The sequence below is a fragment of the Patagioenas fasciata genome, chromosome 14 (genome assembly GCF_037038585.1).
Source record: "Patagioenas fasciata isolate bPatFas1 chromosome 14, bPatFas1.hap1, whole genome shotgun sequence".
Classification (NCBI taxonomy): domain Eukaryota; kingdom Metazoa; phylum Chordata; class Aves; order Columbiformes; family Columbidae; genus Patagioenas; species Patagioenas fasciata.
This window is the reverse complement of record NC_092533.1, coordinates 15,816,052-15,834,239: the sequence shown is the minus strand read 5'-3', so window position 1 is coordinate 15,834,239 and position 18,188 is coordinate 15,816,052. Positions and strand designations below refer to the sequence as shown.

Genomic DNA, 18,188 nt, shown 5'->3' with positions numbered 1-18,188 from the left:
TGTCTATCTGAAACATCACAAACAGTCCCTCTTGCTTTCTCTACAGTTCTTAATATTTATGTACATGTTGATTTTTTTTAAGAAAGTTTCTTAGGTATCCAGTGAAGTGCCTTGTTAATTTAGTTGAGTATAATATGAATAAAAACTTGTTAATATTTTGGAAAGTGGCAGGCTCCAGTGTTCAGATTAGGAGTCTATTACCTTTGTGTTACTCTTCATAAGCATTAGATGCCTCTCTGGAGAAAAGGAAGAAGAACTGAAAGGGTGGTGTTTTGTTTTGTTTTTTTTAGCCAAAGATTTGGTTCCCAAGTCAGTGGGCTGCTCTCCTTCGATTTAAAGCAGGCTTTGAATCAGACCACAGAGGTGTGAAGAGTCTTTTTAGTCATCATGTGTATGTGAACACAGCAACTGTTAATCTGTGTCACTAAGGAACTAGGCATGCAGTTTGAGATAGTTATGTCATTTGTACGATATTTTTACATTTTCCATAAGCTTTGAGCTAAGCATATATTATTGTTTGCTCGTGTGTCTGTGGATGTAGATTCTTAAAATTAAAGAAATTAGAGCCTAAATCTGGAAATGTTACTGAATTTAAGTGATGTTTCTAGTGAAGGTCTTTAAAATACGAACTTGAGAGAAACCAAGACTGCTATCTGAAAACCGACTTGTGAGATTTTTCAAGTTGAATTGGTTGCCAGTTTGTCATTTCATGTTGTTCTATAGTTCCTGCAAGACACACTGGATGCCCTATTTAACATCATGATGGAACACTCGCACAGTGATGAGTATGACATCCTTGTCTTTGATGCATTGGTAAGAATCAGCTCCAAAGGATTTTATTTGTCGAAGTAAGGAACCTTATAATTTTGAATGAGCTATCATGTTGTTTATTTCAGAGAATTAGTTTTAAAATCTCTATAGAACCGATGGAGTATTACTATTTGACTGAAAAGCAGGTTTCTTTAGAAACTCTTTAATTGTGAATTATCAAAAATATTTCAGAAGACTAGCACTGACATTTAAAATGTGACTTTATGAAAAATGCTAATTCTGTCCATGTCTGTTTAGATATATATCATAGGACTCATTGCAGACCGTAAGTTTCAACATTTTAATGCTGTTTTAGAAGCATATATCCAACAGCATTTTAGTGCAACACTGGCGTACAAGTAAGTTTGTTTCCTTTTCTTTTTTCTCTCTTTTTCCTGAGCCTCCACCATCACATTAGAGAAAGCAAATCCTGTTTGTGGCTTTTCTGATGTAATTAATGATGACTGCTTCTTTGCTGCTGTTTGCTTATCTGGAAACAAACCTGACCGTGAGAGATACACATAAGTATAGACAAATAGTAATTGATGTGGGGTTAAATGCCTCTTTGGCATTCATTTTTTCTTGTCTGCATTTTGCTGTGTCTGAGCAGTTCACCTGCATCCTGTCAAATTTGTCAAAAGATACTTTGCTGTAAAGCCTCTCTCTTTACATTTCTGACCTTAACCTGAAATCTCTTAAATGAGGACTTGAGGATATCCTTCACACATTTATATAGGGTTTCACATATTCTTTTACAGCAAACAAACTTAGAGGGAAAAAAAAGTTGTTGCAAACTATCAAGCCTTCATATGCAGTTCACAGTCTGATGTTTTCACTGCAGCAAACTGGAATTCTGGTATTTGTTACATGCTCTGCTGTGAATTGGAGTCTTGGTATTAATGTTTGTTACATGATCATGCCAGTGGGTAGATGGACAGACTTTTGGTGCTGGTTTTCTTTTTATTTTTGAAGCTTCCAGACAATGCCCAGATGGGAAGACATGGATTCATAGAAGAGAATAAAAACTGTTGAGACATGTTATACAGTAAACTGAATGCTGGATTCCTACTTTATTTTAAAAGCGTTTTTGCTGATGATGGTAGGATAAAATGCTTTGAATGATGAAGAAAGGTAACATCTTCACTTAGTGCTCATCTTGGCGTAGTGCTGTAACTGGATAGATGTATTTTTTAATCTACCTGAGGTCTTGTTCTGGCAGCTAATGGAGTGGCAGATTGAAGCAGAACTTTAATTTGGGATGCGAATAATAGATGTAAGACTTTAGCTGAAGATTTGGAATAGCTGAGGATATCTTGTGTTGTCCTGTGCTGAATTTGCATTAGTTCCAACTCAACAGGAAATGTCAGACGGATCGCGTGTTAGGACATTAGTTTCCTAGAACCGAAAGGCAGTGGTGCACAATCAATCCTTTCTCACATTCTAGGGAAGCTGAAGTTAGCATTATTTGGCTCGGAAAGCTCAAGCTCAGCTACATGATCTACCTCAGTCCTCCTTCACTGCATGTGTGATAAGCATGTGTAATGCTTTATATTATTGTGAAAGAAGAGAAGGTTAGGCATGGAACCTCTCAGGACAGCCTTATTTGCTTAAAACATTTCTAAGACTTACCTGACTGGGATTTTCAGATGACTTAATCAGAGTGGAGATGCAAAATAATGTTTATGATTGTTCCTCATATTGTGAGTTTTCTTGGCAACATAGGTTCCATCATGGAAGATGTACTCTGTTTCAAGAATCATTTATGAAATAAACAAATAGCTGTATGTGGCCTAACTCATAGTTAGGAAGGAAATATTATGTCCTAGACATATTATGATCATGTTATGATAAGGTATTTTTGCCAAGCTATTTATTCAGTTATTATGTAGTCATCTGTTTGTACCTAGCTTTTATAGAGTTCTGAGTGCACTTAATGTGACAGCTGAGGGACCTTGAGCAGACTGCCCCTGCATACAAGTTGGATAAATTTTGTTTCAACTAAGTACAAAACTCTGAATTCAGGGAAGCTATAAAAAGGACTAAATGGAAACACACAATGGATGTCATGCCAAGAAGGGTGAGAGGCTGAAAGCATGATATTTGGTGCTGAAATACGAGTTAAACTAGTGCAGTGGGGCTGAGGATGTGTCTATTAGTTACACAGATAGAGACATATATGTGCACACACACACCTGTCTACCTACCTGTCTACCTACCTGTCTACCTACCTGTCTACCTACCTGTCTACCTACCTGTCTACCTACCTGTCTACCTACCTGTCTACCTACCTGTCTACCTACCTGTCTACCTACCTATATTCTGTGCAATTCTTGAAGCTGCTATTTGCATGTAAATATATTCCAAATATCATGGTGGTCAAGTACGATTGTTTCATCAGTGCAGTTGGTGAACAGTTAAGTTTCATCAACATGCAAGTGTTGGTTTGGTTTTTGTTGTTGGTTGGTTTCGTTTGTTTAGGGTAGGGACTGTTAGGTTTCCATTTTTGGGGTGATGTAAGAAAAGAATCAGCCACTCTTCTTAAGGCTACATTACAATTAAGATTACATCATTAAGATCAGTTTAATAGTTTAAGATGAAATTTAACTATAAATTAAGGGAGTTATTTTTAGATTAGTTTTTGCGCTTTTTTTAGCAGGTTGTGTGTTTAGCAAAAAAAATGCCTTTGGATACAAAGCAAGGAAATGTTTAACTATAAAGAACAGATATTGCACTGTACCAGAAGATTGTACTATTTACATGCAGTTAATTTAAAGCATGTAATGGTGTTTAATCACAGCTTAATGTAGGTAGGCACAAGTAACATTTTGTGTTACCTTGCGCGTGTATATGAAAAACTTCTGTAAAAGTACCTTCAAGATTGTGTAAAGTTATGCTACTGTTTCAGATTTCAGGTTGCTCTCTTGCTTGCACAGTTAAGAATTTGCTTCTCATTTGTTTATACTGATAGAACTCATGCAACATAAATGCAAAAATACATGCAGTACATTTTGTTGTGTGTGCTTGACTAAGCATAAACATTTATTTCGGGTAGCCAAACAAGTGTTGTGGGTTTGGTTGTTTTTTGTTTTGTTTTGTTTTGTTTTGAAGATGGTTTAAAAGATGTTCTTTAACTTCAGGAAATTAATGACTGTTCTAAAGAATTACTTGGATACCTCCAGCCGAGGGGAGCAATGCGAACCTATCCTAAGAACTCTGAAAGCACTGGAATATGTTTTCAAGTTCATTGTTAGATCAAGGACATTATTTTCACAGTAAGTACCTCGGCTATTTCCGTTTAACTAGCAGTTCACTGTCAGAAATAGAAGTAGACCTGAGAATAAAAAAAAATTGTTCCAGAACAGAGCTGTATTTTTTGTTCTTACAAATAGAATATAAAATCTGGCATTTGGCCTAAAATACATTCCTGAGATATGTTTTAGAGAGGGAATCTTCAAAAATCTGCTTTCTGGTTCACAGTGCAAGTTCCAGAGATCTATTTAGTAATAGCAACTGATTTCAAGACATGATTATTCTTTGCATCAGATGACTTGACGTAAGACCAATGGAGAGCCAACATAGTGACAGGCGGCTTGAAGCTGGATGCTTGTCCTTGCGATTATGGGTTTCAGCGCAGACTGTGTATAGAATGATGTAATTTTCAGTAATCGTTGTGCAACTGATTTTAGCGTTTCAGTTCTCCAGTTAAGGAATTTATAGGAAAGACTCAATGGACTACATATGTATAGTTCAAACAGATGAGGGGTAATATTTAGAAGTGTTATTCAAGTTTAGGGAAAAGAGAGATGGGGAGAATGAAGATGATGAAAGCTGGAAGGAGAAAGTCATGGTAACTGTGTCTCCCACTTCGTCCTCTAGCCCTTAAGGACTCCACCATATCCCACAGACCCTATCCACATTCTCTGTTTCCTCTTTTCTGCTTCATCTTTCTCCATTTATTCGCAGCTGGTTTCCCCCTGATGCTTGTTCTGTTGTCCCTCTGCTATGTGACTGAGGGAAGTTTTGCAGTAGCAAACTCAGTAGTATAGGTAGACAGTCAACTGGCAGTCAACAGAACAGAAAGGTGATCTGGTTTATCTGTCTTTAGTTCAGTGGGAGCTCTGATATAATTTTTCTGTCATTCACCTGCCCTTTTTTAAAAAAAAATCCATGTAGTTTTATAGTTTTGTAGAATTAAGTATGTTTGATATATTATGAAAAGTTGGTTGGAGTAGGAGTAGATTGAGAAGTTATTTGCTGCTGGTAGATAGTCCTTTAGAAATATTCTTGTCTCTAGGAATTTACTATTTATAGGTGGATACAGATAAAGGTGAAAAGCTGTATAGGGAAGGAGATGGTGCTTATGAGAATATAATATCACTAGTAGTTCAAAAGCTTTATTTTAAATATTTTTAATAGACATCATGGCAAAAGGGGACATTAAGAGTTTTGGAGAAGGAAGCATTGTGCAGGGGATTATGGAAATTTTCTTGCATGGATGAAAGTCAGAAAGCAGAGTTTTGTTGCAGGGAGAACTTTGGTCTCCATTTTAATCCCTAGCATTGGCTGGCAGCAAAACGTGTACATTGGACAGTCTGGTAAACTAGGTTATTGCAATATGCTGCATATTCAAGTGATTAGCTACATATATCTGCTCCTTGGGTTTTCCCTGTAAATGCCTTAACTGGAGGTCTGAAACTCTAAATTCTGTTGGACAATTATCATTACTGTAGGCACTAATAGCTCGTGCAAATGGTAGTCTCTGGCAAAAATAACAACACAGTGAGCAGTATAATCTCATAGTGTATTTCTATCTACAAATGTTGTGATCTAACTTTAGCAGTCAATTTGCTTTTGTCAGACTGGTCATGAAAAAGAAGAAAATATGGGGGGAAAAAAAAGACTAATTTATTTTCTTCCTGTGAGAAAATTTAGGATTTATGATTAACACATTTCACTTTCAGGGCCTGAGATTAGACTTCTTGGAGACAAATATTTTGAGTTAATAGAGCTGAGACAGATCTTTAGGTCATTCTCTAATTTGATGTGCTGCTTAAGAAACTAAGATGCCTTTTTGAAAGGTAGGAGACATTACAAAATGAAATTTGTATAGGAAAGAGAGGAATAATGACTTCTAATATTAGACATAAAATGTGAGACTTTTTAAGTCTCGTTGTCAAGCAAATGCATTGAAGATAAGCAAGTTCTACTTTAATTTGCATTCATTGAATCCTGTTGAAGCTATAGAGATGTAATGAAAGCACGATTTTTCTTTACTGCAGTCAGCTAAACTAACGTTGTGTCTTGCAGCTGTTTGTTCAGTGACTGTTTTGTAGAAAGGTCATATGTATTAGCCAAAGGTTTACATAATACAGACTCTGAAAACATGAAATGTTTACTTTGCTCCTTTCATTGGCCTAAGGTTATTTTTGATGGTGAAATTCATCTATGCTGTTGTGATGAAGTTGTTTCCAAGCAAATAATTAGGCATCTTTAAAAATTTCCTTTCAGAACAAGCAATTTTTAAGATGAAATTTAGCACAGCAAATTGTGTCTAAATGGAAACTAGATGGTGAATCAGGAAATAGAATTATAATTCTACCTGGTTTAAATTAGTCGTGGTGTAAATTCAAAAAGCATTTTTAATACGTGTGTGATGCTTCTTCCTCTCTTGTTGCTCCACGTTTAGTCAAGAAAGCTCCAGATTTCTACTTGCATTAAAAAACATGTTCAAGGAACCTCATCTATTTTTTTACAGCAGTGTCGTGTAGTCAGTAAAAGCTGTATCAGTGCCTTAGTCAGGTAACTTTAATTAACACTTAGACTGAGACAGTCACGTTGTTACAACTTACACGTACTTCATTCCCATTGAAAAATAATTTTGAATAGCCTCCACACGCCATGGTATCTAGTATTTTAAAAAAAAATTAAATCATTTAACCAAAAACCAAACTCCTGAAATACCACTTGATAATGAAGGTGATAACTTTACTATTCAAGTGTGCTTGTACGTCAACTTCTTTATTTCAATATGCCTTTCACACCTAAGTTTTTCCGGTATGCATTTTTATACAGCTATCACACCCCAGTAGGGGTGTACCTCAAGTAGTGTGTATCATATATGTTGCATGCATCTATATATAATTTTTTCCTCTCCAGATAATGTTCTGGATCATGGGGTTTCTTTCTAATAACTGACTTAAGTCTCATTGACAAGCATTGACCTCAGCAGTGCAGAGGCCATGGGCCTAGATAGTGCCCCTCTGTGTTTTGCTTTCCTCAAAGCTTCTTGCCAGTCACTGTATGAATAACAGTTTTCATTTTATATATTTATTTTTTTTTCCTTGCTGTAGACAAAAGAACTTGATTTGCCTTTAGTTTTATTAAGGACTTAAGTTTTGGGTTGAAAAAGAGAAGCACACGACACTGGAACACGACTTGAAAAAGAGGGATTTTTCTTTTCTAATAGAGAACAGAGTACATCAGAGGTGCAACATTTAGTTCACAGTATCCTACACACACTTCAGGCTTCTCTTGTTGCCTTGACATTTTTCTTAACTTGTTTTTCTCTAACTTTTGGCAGCTGTTTCAGGTAACTAATGTGTCACCAGTGTTTTTTAGTGTTTATGTAAAGAATATTTAGTATTAATAGCTAGTATGAACAACACAGGAGAGAAAATCTGAAAGATTCAAACTTTAGGACAGGCAATGAAGCAATAATGGAGTGAGCTTGATATAAATTCACTTTTTAACTTTTAAGCATCAAGTAGAGACCTTTCAAAAAGCAAACTGGTTAATGGAGACAGCAAAAATAGTTACTTGAAAAAGTGGCAATAACAGCAGAATAAAGACACAGTGATAATATGTGAAAAATGTCCTAGAGTAGCTCAGTTGTAGTGGGAAAAGAAATCAAAAGCTTTTTGCATATAAATCACTTTGAAAGTGAAGTGACTCTCTTATAAAAAAGTTCAAATTTGGGAGGTGTAGTTGTTCAAAGGCTTCTAAAAAACGAAAATGCTTCTGTGTTCAAGCTGAAGAATTTTTACACAATGCAGTGAAGAGCAGATATAACCCACTGGTGAAAGAGCTATGTAGATAATATTGGATCAACTTCTAAAATATATTTTTAAGGTAGTGTTAAATCTGATCCATTTAGGACTATGAAACTTTCTGATTCTGAAAGGATAACCTAATGGATCTCTCAACAGATTGTACGAAGGCAAAGAACAAACAGAATTTGAAGAATCCATGAGGAGACTCTTTGAGTCCATCAACAACCTGATGAAAAGCCAACATAAAACTGCCATTTTGTTGCAGGTTGGTGTGTGATTGGAAACAAGTTGAGTTTGTTTTTTTCGTGCGGCTTCGGTTTGTGTGCTTTTTGTTTTTGTTCTTTTTCAATTGAGGAAAATACTCTTAGGAAATTTATCCTTTGTGGCTCTTGTGATTCCTCCTTATTAGAAGATCAAGTTGTCTAATAAATTTGGAGGACTAAGTTGGAAAGGTCAGGAGAAGAGACATTCATCTAATTATATGAATGTAGCGAACGAAAGAACCAAAACACAGATGCTGGAATCTTTCAAGGAATCTAATGAAGTGAAAAATCCAGTGGGAGCTGAATGTTTAATTTCTGAGTTTCTTCAGATAATGCTAACCAAAGATTGCACTGTCTTAGTTTGAAAAGTAAACATAGTATCAGCAGTTTGGAGTTCTGTTATTTAAACAGCCGAAAATAGGATCCAGTTTTCCCATTCATGTCAGTCTCAGTTATTCTATACTTTGGAATCTGATGTTTTAAGAGAACTGGAAAAGTAGGAGCTATTAAGATCGCTAATACCAAATAATTGGTATGTAGTTCTGAATTAAAATGGAAAACTATCAGGGCTTCCTGTTAAGTAGGAAGCAGAAGATTTTATTGGACAATATTGATGCTTCATGCATTTTTATTATGCAGTTATTGTATTTATTTGGCTTGACTTTTCTTTTGGTTTTGTTTTGATTCATTTTGCTGTGACTCCCACTAGGAGTAGAATCCAGTGCAAAAGTTTGTCCTGAATAAATCCTCAGGTGGCTGATCTTGAGATGTTGTTGTCTGACACTGCCTAAAGTGTTAATGTGCAACTGCAAAAGAGCTAAAAATGTCATTGCTGCTTTAATTCTATAATACCATGATTACAGGAATCTAAATGCATATGAGAATCATTCAGATACTGTCTGCTGTTATTTGACAATTCTGTAGAGGCCTTCCTGGCAATAGTTTATACGTGTGAAACACACTGCAGCAGGAGCAGGAGAAAGTTTGGAAGAAGAAAAAAAGTCTTTACTATAAAGTAATGCTGAAGGAGAGAGTTGATATAATAATGTTTGCTCTTTTGGTACTTAAACTGTATTAATAAGTTAATTAACAAATAGATCTCGGAGGCTTTCACGCTCCTCAGGAGAGGCTTGTTAGGTCACTGCGTGTCTCCCTGCCTTAATCTCAGAATGCTGGGATTGTCCATCTGTGTTTACTGTAGTGAGCAGGGTCATTTCTTCTCGAGAGCGACAAGAAGGAGTTGTAGAAGACTGTTTTGCTTGCTTGCTTGACTGTTTTGCTTGCTTGTTTGTTGCTGGGCCAAATTAATGGGTTTGCAAGTGGCAATACTGAATCTGAAATGGCTGTCAGGTGTGTTTAAAACCAGGTGGTATTGTAACAGTAATGGCAGTATGGCATTGGATGTGCTGATGAATGTTGCTCTGATTGACATATTTCCATATTTAATGCTAGTTCTTAATATTACACTTGTTTAGCAATATACTATACATTTTCTGATGCTCTTAGGAAATAGCAGAACCTTGAAAATATAGCATCTCCTAGAAGGACCAGACAAAATAAGTCTATGCTAACTTTAATGAGCATGTAAACATGTTTCAAAGATAGACTATCTATTTAACAGTTATGCTCTGCTCGATGCCATCTTAAACATTATTATTTTGGCTTTCTAACGAGTGCTGTCAGTTGTGAAAAGTGGATCGTATTTATTCATAACCATGAAGCACTAGCGGGCTTTTAAGTATCTAAATCTGTGCCAGCCACTGTAAGTTTTCTTTTTAGCTGAAACATTTCATGGCAGATCTGAGATACTGGTTTATATCATAACTTAGCTGTTGTCCCCATTACTGGTAACTTATACCGACATATTTCTGAAAGAAACCTACAAAGAGATTGCTTTACATACAGTAAATAAAAACTACTGCATTAATGTCATGAAATTCTAGTAGGAGAGAAACAGAATGAGAAGTGTCTATTGGAAAAACAGACTATCAGAACATCAAACCAGCCTTAAATACATCACATTTGAAATTATCTTTGATATGAGCTAAAGGGGAGCATAGATTAGTAGGATCAATTAAATGAGTTCAAGTGGATTACACTCTGAAGATATCAGAGAAGAAAGTTTTAGGAGCTCTGAAGAAAGTTACAGTAATTTGTTTTCTCATGATATCGGAACTTAAAATGAGCTAGTTTGCAGAGCCTCAGAATGCAAATTCTCAGCTCTTATTTCACCCTTGGTTGTCCAGATACCTTTAGCTTTAGAAGATCCAAAGAATTATTTTGAAAACTGAAATGTCAGTCGTTCTCTGCTAATGATTTTTTTTTTTTACTTGGAATTCAGTATTTTAGTCAGTAGTAATTTCCCTGTCATTTTTACTGATAGCAGCCATACTCAGATTTGTGTTGAATATTAATTCAGGCAGGAAAATTTTGTTTATAAAATGACATATCATCCAAAACAGCCTAGTCAGTGCCAGAAGCACTTTATTGTTTCCATTTAACTTGATCTTCTGAGTGCTATCTTACTTCCTAATCTGTTACATGCTGCACGAGTTGACAAGAAGTTAAAAATCAGCTTTCCAATCTCTCATTCTAAAGCTGGCTGGGGTGGACAGGTGCTGTGACTTACTGAATTGTTAATTTATTGTTGGTAAACTAAATATTTACATGTAAATCCAAATTAGCCTCTTGGTTTTGGTTTGTTTTACTTCTGGATTTTTGTTTAAAGGTACAGTCAGGATCCTTTTCAATTTGAGCATTGCATGAAGTCTTTTTACTACAATTAGGATTATCCTTTAAACATCCTGATTTAGCTGCTGTTTGAAAGCAACCATATGAACTGGAGAGTGACCTGTTTTCAGGTCCCGAGGTGTAACTTTGTAAAGAGATTGGTCCTTGCAGTTGAGATTTGGAACGTTATAAATCCACCAGTACAAGTTTCATTGTGCATGTGTATGGTAAGGATTCCTCCTTTTAAGAGACTTTTCACATATTTTTCTTGTAATTGTTTAAAACCATCATTTCAGAACTTACACTGGCCTACTGGTCATGGCACTGATCCTCCTAGATACCAGACTTACAAATTTTTTTAACGTATTTGGCAGGTGTGATGTTACAGCATCGTTTCATTTATCAGTTGCTTCTCTGTAGTCATTGCTGATGAATTTTTGTAGTTTCCAGAGATAGGTTTTCCTGAAGTCTGTACTTCTAAGGATAGACTTCATGAAATAAGTTTCCAGAACCTGCAAATAGTTTGGTCAAGGGGGAATCTGAAGTGAGAGGAAGTAGGGAGGTGTTAGTACCTTCTTTCCTTTCTCTTAGCAGTCAGGGGAAAATCTATCATTTTCTACAGATATGTTTTTTGTCTGTGTAAATCATCCTTTGTTTCTGAATTATTTTTAAATTTCAGTTTATATGTTTTTATGAATTTGTACTGTTGATGTCTGATTTGTAGTGGGTGTACCCTCTCGTTGACCAGTTTGTACTCTCAACCTTGAATTACAAATCAAGCACCAGCTTCTTTTCCAAAAACTGTTCTGTCCCCCAATGGATACACCACACTCGACCTACAGACAGTCTTGTCTGTTGCATATGTCAGCTATATACAGCTAACTTGTAGGCACTGATTTTAGAAAGTAGTACTCTTAATTTTATGCGTGCTTTCAGAAACTTTATATGACATGTCCTTAAGGTCAGGAAAGCATGGGAAGAAGAAATTGTCTCTGTCATTGAAAAGTATGAAAACAATGTATTATGAAGATACTACCTTTCTCCTCTTATTCTTTTCCACACATTTTTGACCCATCCATACTGCTGCAGTAGATTCTAAGAATTTAAAACTGTACAGAGATGCATAGATTACTTCTGAGAGAAGGAGGCTAGAAAGGTGCTGACAGTGATTGTGGAATACAATAGAGGATGGCACAGTAACTTGTTAAAATAGCCTTTTTAGCAAATAAGATTAGAGTAGGAGCACTGACGATTTCTTCCAACGTTCTTTTCATCTCATGGGTACTTTAATTTCATGAATATGCATAATGTAATGTTGCTAAAGAGGGCAACTAAGAAAATGAGCTTGGTCAGGAGTAAACGTTAAAATAAATGTAACAGTATATTGTACACGTAAGAAATAATTTTCTGCAATGCTGTGGGTTTATCCGTATCCCACTTAAAAAATTAATCTCTGAGGTCTGAAGAGTGCAGAACATCTTGTACTGCTTACTAGGAGATTTTTATGACTTCATTAAGGGCAGTGCTCAATTGTGTCCATAGTGCATCATTTGAAGCAATCATTGCAAATGAAACTTGGGAGTTTAAAAGAATGCAGGGGATATACTTGTTATTGTACTTCAGTTGGTACTACAGATTTGCAGAGCAATGGCAGATAAATGCTTCCCATTTCCTTCCTCTTGCAAGTGCGGAATAGGGAATATGTGGGAAGGGAGACAGCACAACAGATCAAGTGTCATTGGAGTGCTGCTTGGAACGTTTTGTGGCCACTGCTGGCGCTGTCTTTTATCAAACATCTTTCACAGCAACTGTGAATTAGTGTAAAATGAAATTGGGATGCTGCCATTGTACTGTATCATCGTACAGTATTTGCTGTGTGAAGAGCAAGGAACAACACATTGCTGAAGCAAAACTGGGGCTAGGATGAGTTTCTAGCCCAGCCCAGGTATTTGTGTGGGTGCTTTAAATAGCCTTACTGTTTCTCAGTTTGTGTTTCTTTTTGTTATTATTTTTTTTTTTTTTAAACCAAACTCTCTCCACTTCTTTTCCTCAGCCTATTTCAAGGAGCTAATAATGGCTAAGATCAGTAGAAGATACAATCCTTTTGTTGAAGTGGCAACAGCTTTTAAACATGCCTTTGACCTTCCCAGGATTGCGTGTGAATGTGGGGATGAGATTTGCAGAGGAATGAGTTTATCTGAAGGCATCTTAAGCCAGCATTATTGAGCCAGTTTGACATGCTGTATGCACCCTTGCTGCAGACTAAATCCTTCCTTTTTGAAACAAGACCTGAATAGTCTGTTCATTTTTTTTTTTAAATCTTTTTAAGTGGCTACTACAGTGGAAGCTCATAGAAATAAAATGATAGCTTTATAGAGTTTAAAAAGGTCTAAACGGGAGCCAAAGGAAGCTGTACTCTGATTGCCTTTATTCTAACCTTCCTACCCCCAATAAAGAAGAGATTAGGTTTTTAACAAAGAGTTTGCTGTGTCGAGAAATAGAGAAGTATTGAGCCTAGACAGGCTTCATTCTAAGGCTTCATGGCTGACTGTTTCATCTTTGTTGAAAGTTTCAGTGTAGAAGCACTGTGATGTTGATAGCTACTAAAGAAACAGTACACAGCTTCTCATTTAGTGACAAAACCAAAAGCTTGTCAAACTGTCAGCATATTACAATTGTAAATTGGTAACTGGGAAGAAAAATGCTTATTCCTTGGTCTTTGTCATTTCAGCTGTATGTTTCGTTAGATGTTTTATTGTGTTTTGTGACCGAGATTCAGTGACTTGACTGCATGCAATATAATTCTGATAGATATCTATATATTTAGCTGGAATTCACTGTGCAGGAGCCAAACAGTAGATATTATTTCTGATATGGCATTGTGTGGTGTTGCTTAACCTTTTCTCTTTTTCTCTTTAGTTGGGAAAGGGATGAAAGTGGTACAAGAAATTACAATTGGTCGGTTTTACAAGGATAGCAGTCATAATGGTAGTATGTTTTCTTACCCTGTTTGTTCAATTTTATAAAAATCCAGACCAGTGTGACCAATCCTAAATCCTAAAAGGGATCTACTGTAGGTGACCTACTGAAATAGGATGATGGGAAGGAAGGCAGAGACTGATGTCCTGCTTCAGACCTATATTATCGTGAGCAGGTTCTCCTTCTTGACATATTATGTAGTATTTTACCAAAAATACTTTTAAGACCACGTAGTCTGTTTTTGCTTGGAATTTATTACAGCCCCCAGCCAAGAAGTGTGGCATAGCCTTTTAGGTATGTAAAATATTTGAGGTACAAGTTTGTCAGTGAGAAGATAAGTCACAAGTCATTTTTGTGAATGTAAAAATCATTGTAGGCAGCTCTCAATACCTAAAGTGTAAGTAGAGAAATGAGTGGACAGTGGTGCAGCAAGTGTTAAATATGTTTAACACCTTCGTGGTTTAGTGCAAGGCCTTTCACTGTGTGTGCTTTCAAAAGGTATTATCAAGGCTAAATACTTTCAGCCTACAAAGGAACTTTATGACACAGTACTATATATTAGTCTTTAAGGATGTTAGTAAATCATCACTAGTAAATTACTATTTTTGAGCCTGATAATTACCTGCTTAAGTATTCTTGTCTTTTTCTTACCCTTCTAATCTTTTAAGGTTTAATTATTCCTCTACACTGTCAAAATATACCTTGGAAGTCTACAGGGTAAGATAAACCATCAGATAGCTTAGCTACAGGTGGTTGGTTAGGGAGACGACACTTCATTTTGGAGGTTGTAGCATGGAGGGAGTTGGTCTCTTCTCCCAAGTAGCAAGTGATAGGATGAGAGGAAATGGCCTCAACTTGTGCCGGGGGAGGTTTAGATTGGATATTAGGAAAAAATTCTTCCCAAAAGGGGTTGTGGGGCATTGGAACAGGCTGCCCAGGGCAGTGGTGGAGTCACCATTCCTAGAGGGGTTTAAAAGGCGTTTAGACGAGGTTCTCAGAGACATGATTTAGTGCTAGTGCTAGAATCATGTTATGGTTGGACTCTTCCAACCGAAATGATTCAATGACTTAATCCATTCTGGAAGGCAGAACTTTGGGGTGGACAGACCACTGTTATCCTGACTTCTGCCTCCTCCACAGAACACTTCTGTGGTGGAATCAATACAAAGTATGATCAAGGAGCTCCTGCTTTGATCAGTGCTTGTTTTACGTATTTGCATCATAGCAGCAGTCTTGGTGGTCTACAAAGAAAATATTATCTACAAAGATGGTCTTAACCCTTTCAGTGGTCTACGAAGAGAATATGATCCACTTGGTGCTATTGTATTTAAGTTTCTCTGCATATCCTCAGCATAAGAGCCTCTGCATGACTAGTATTTTTTGGTGAAATCAGTATTCAAATGTGCTGTAAAATTTCAGTCTGAGGAAAAAAGTCCAAATTTATCATTGTTTGTTCTGTTGTGCATCTGTTTCAGTGCTGTGCTCTGTATTGTTTGTGTTCTGTATATGCAGATAAACATACAAAACTAACAATCTATATATCAATTCAGGTTGCTGCCTTGAAGTACATACCATCGGTTCTTCATGATGTTGAAATGGTCTTTGATGCCAAGTTGCTGAGGTGAGCTGCTTTTGAACCTTTAGTAGGTGTATCACATGGAGCATACAAGTATTGTTGCTGTCAACAGTGAATTCTTACTGAACAGTTTAAGTCAAAAAAGCTATGCCAGTTTGTATTGAATAAGACAGTGGTGGAACTCTGGACATACATTTTTGACACGGAGTTCTCATCCAACTTGCATACTGACAAAATTCATGATGGTGACCCAATAATTAAGCAGCAGTAATTTGGTGAATAAAATGAGGAAGTGCAACAATCATTTTTTTCTTCCCTCTTCCTCCCTCTCCTTTGATGAAGCCCTATTCCAGAAAACCAAATCTGATTTTAGCAGTTTGAAATAAATATCATTATTTGTTAGACAAGGATAAATAGTCTCTACCACACACAAAAATATTTTTCTTCCATTGAAAGCAATAGAAAGTAATAAACATTTGTAAACATGGCTGAAATCTAGCTCATCCTCATCATTTTTCTCTTGAAAGCTCTCTTTCTAACCTGCTACTGATCTCTTGTCAGTGTTTGTGATATGGTAAATACATCAAAGTCTTAAAAAGAAACAAATGTTTAGAAATAGATGGTCTTTTGCTCCTTTTGTCTTCATTAACACATGATGAATTAATCTGTATGGTATTTATGACATTTATTCTTTACATGCAGCCAACTACTATATGAATTTTACACTTGCATTCCACCAGTGAAACTACAGAAGCAGAAAGTGCAGTCCATGAAGGAAATAGTGCGCAGCAATCTTTTTCAGAAACAAGGTAAATATAAAATGCCTTTAAGGCTTTAAATAAATAGGTTTGAAAATGTTGAGTGACTTCTGTTTTGTGCAACTCATGTTAGAAATTGAGTAGCATTAATGCTGAGAGAATGGGAATGCCAGAAGTCTGACCGCTGGAGAGGATTCACCTCTTTGCCTGTTTGGCAAAGCCTGCTTGCTAGCCTAGAACAAGGAACGGGTGGGCCTTAGAGGAACAGTTTTGTCTATTTTTCCTATGATGTAATGATTAGATGGATGCAACTATTTGTATGATTTCAACCCATCTGTAAGCTCTGTAGTGAAACAGGAACATGAAATGAAAGCTTGTGAACACAGCTTGTTACATAAGGCTTCTGCCAGGGCACAGGAAAAAGACTGATTGTGCTGTAGTATAGTGTAGCTACAACATAGCTGACATGTTACTGCTGCCTCAGTGGTGTTACCCGGGGATCTGCTAGGGCATTTAGTCAGTCTCTCTTTTGGATTATGTTCTTTACAACATCGCTTTCACCCAACTTGCCCCTACATTACTAATGGCAGAAAACCAACCTTGGGATAACTGCAGGGTGTTTTATGTCTAACTGATATTTTTATGATTATTTGTGTTTGTTTTGTTTTCGTATTGCTTGGATTTAACCTTCAAGTTGTAGTTGCCAGAGGGGAAAGTCCCCAACACATGTAAGTGCAGGCACTGGGGAATGTGAAAAGGCCAATACCCAATTAAGTATCTCTGATATTGTAGTATATGAAGAAATATCTATTTTGTGCTACTGTAATATTCTGCACAGTAAACAGCAAACAAGTCCTTCTTCTTGTACATTGCTGTGGTTTAAAACAGAAAATTCCGAAGATGCTTATTTTCTCTACATTAAATACAGTTGATTCTGAAATTAATTGGGTAGAGAACCTCTTGTGTTCGTAGGGTGTAGACAATGCCTGATTCATTACTCCAGGCAATGAGGTGGAAGGTAATTTACAAGAATGAAAGCATATGTAGTGTATCACGAAATAGGAAGCAGCATGATAATTAAAGTAGATTGCCAACAGTATCATTAACTAAAGTTCACATTTACCTAGAACAGGTAGTATTTTTTCTGCCATAAATATGGAATATATTTAACTACTTGGCTAATTACAGTGGAGTCTATTAATTTTCATGTGTTTCAAATTACCCATTTTTCCTCTAGGCTTTAGCATTTAGTCTCTTTCCATGTAGTTCATTACAGTTCCAGTTCAATTCATTTACTTGAATTCCCAATGGTGTTGTCTTTTATAGTTTAATTGGATTTCATATATTGATATATCTTTTCCTTTACTCATTGATGTTCACAGCATTTCTAAGGAAGTAGACTTGTGAAAACATGAAAATGTGTTTTCAAAAGATAAAAAAGCCAGTGATGTTTGTTTTTATTTAATAAGTTACACATGAACCTGAAGTTGGAAGCCTTGAAGTCAATCTGAATTTGGTGGTATGTATTCCTAGACATTCGGAAGTTTTCACTGTAGACTGTCGTGGAATAGAGTGCTTTTGGCAAACAGCATACACAGTCCTGTTGACTGCTACTGTAGTTAATCTTCAGATCAACAGCACTGCAGAACTATGACAAATCTCTAAATTACATTGACAGTTGTTTGGGGTGGGTTTTTTTCTGTGTGTTTGTTTTAGGCATTGTTCCCGTTCTGTAGCTACAACACAGCTTACAGGGGTTATAGTGGTTCAGATGTTTGAGTGGCTGAATGTAGGAGAACTGGGGCTTTCAACTGCATGTGTATTTTACCATAACGTTTAGGAACATACTAACAGGATGTCCGATCAAATGCACAGACATTCTTATAGATTTCTCTTCAGACAATACTATGTCCCTCTTGATCAGAGAACAGGAAATGTTCTTAAACTTAATTTTTAACACTTTCCTCTTAGATTACTCAATGATTCATTTTTTAACAATATCAGAGGGAAAGAAATGGTTGTT

The 18,188-nt window shown here is 36.3% G+C and overlaps 1 protein-coding gene across 1 annotated transcript in view; it reads left to right on the top strand.

Moving 5' to 3' along the window:
* The window catches only part of DOCK2 (dedicator of cytokinesis 2), a 172,451-nt gene that overhangs the window by 31,558 nt on the left and 122,705 nt on the right, over nt 1–18,188 (top strand). Inside the window, exons 20-25 of the mRNA XM_065848779.2 lie at nt 724–813; nt 1,069–1,169; nt 3,948–4,082; nt 8,016–8,124; nt 15,382–15,452; nt 16,110–16,216. Coding sequence (XP_065704851.1) covers nt 724–813; nt 1,069–1,169; nt 3,948–4,082; nt 8,016–8,124; nt 15,382–15,452; nt 16,110–16,216 — 613 coding nt within the window. The remainder of the gene's footprint in view (nt 1–723; nt 814–1,068; nt 1,170–3,947; nt 4,083–8,015; nt 8,125–15,381; nt 15,453–16,109; nt 16,217–18,188) is intronic.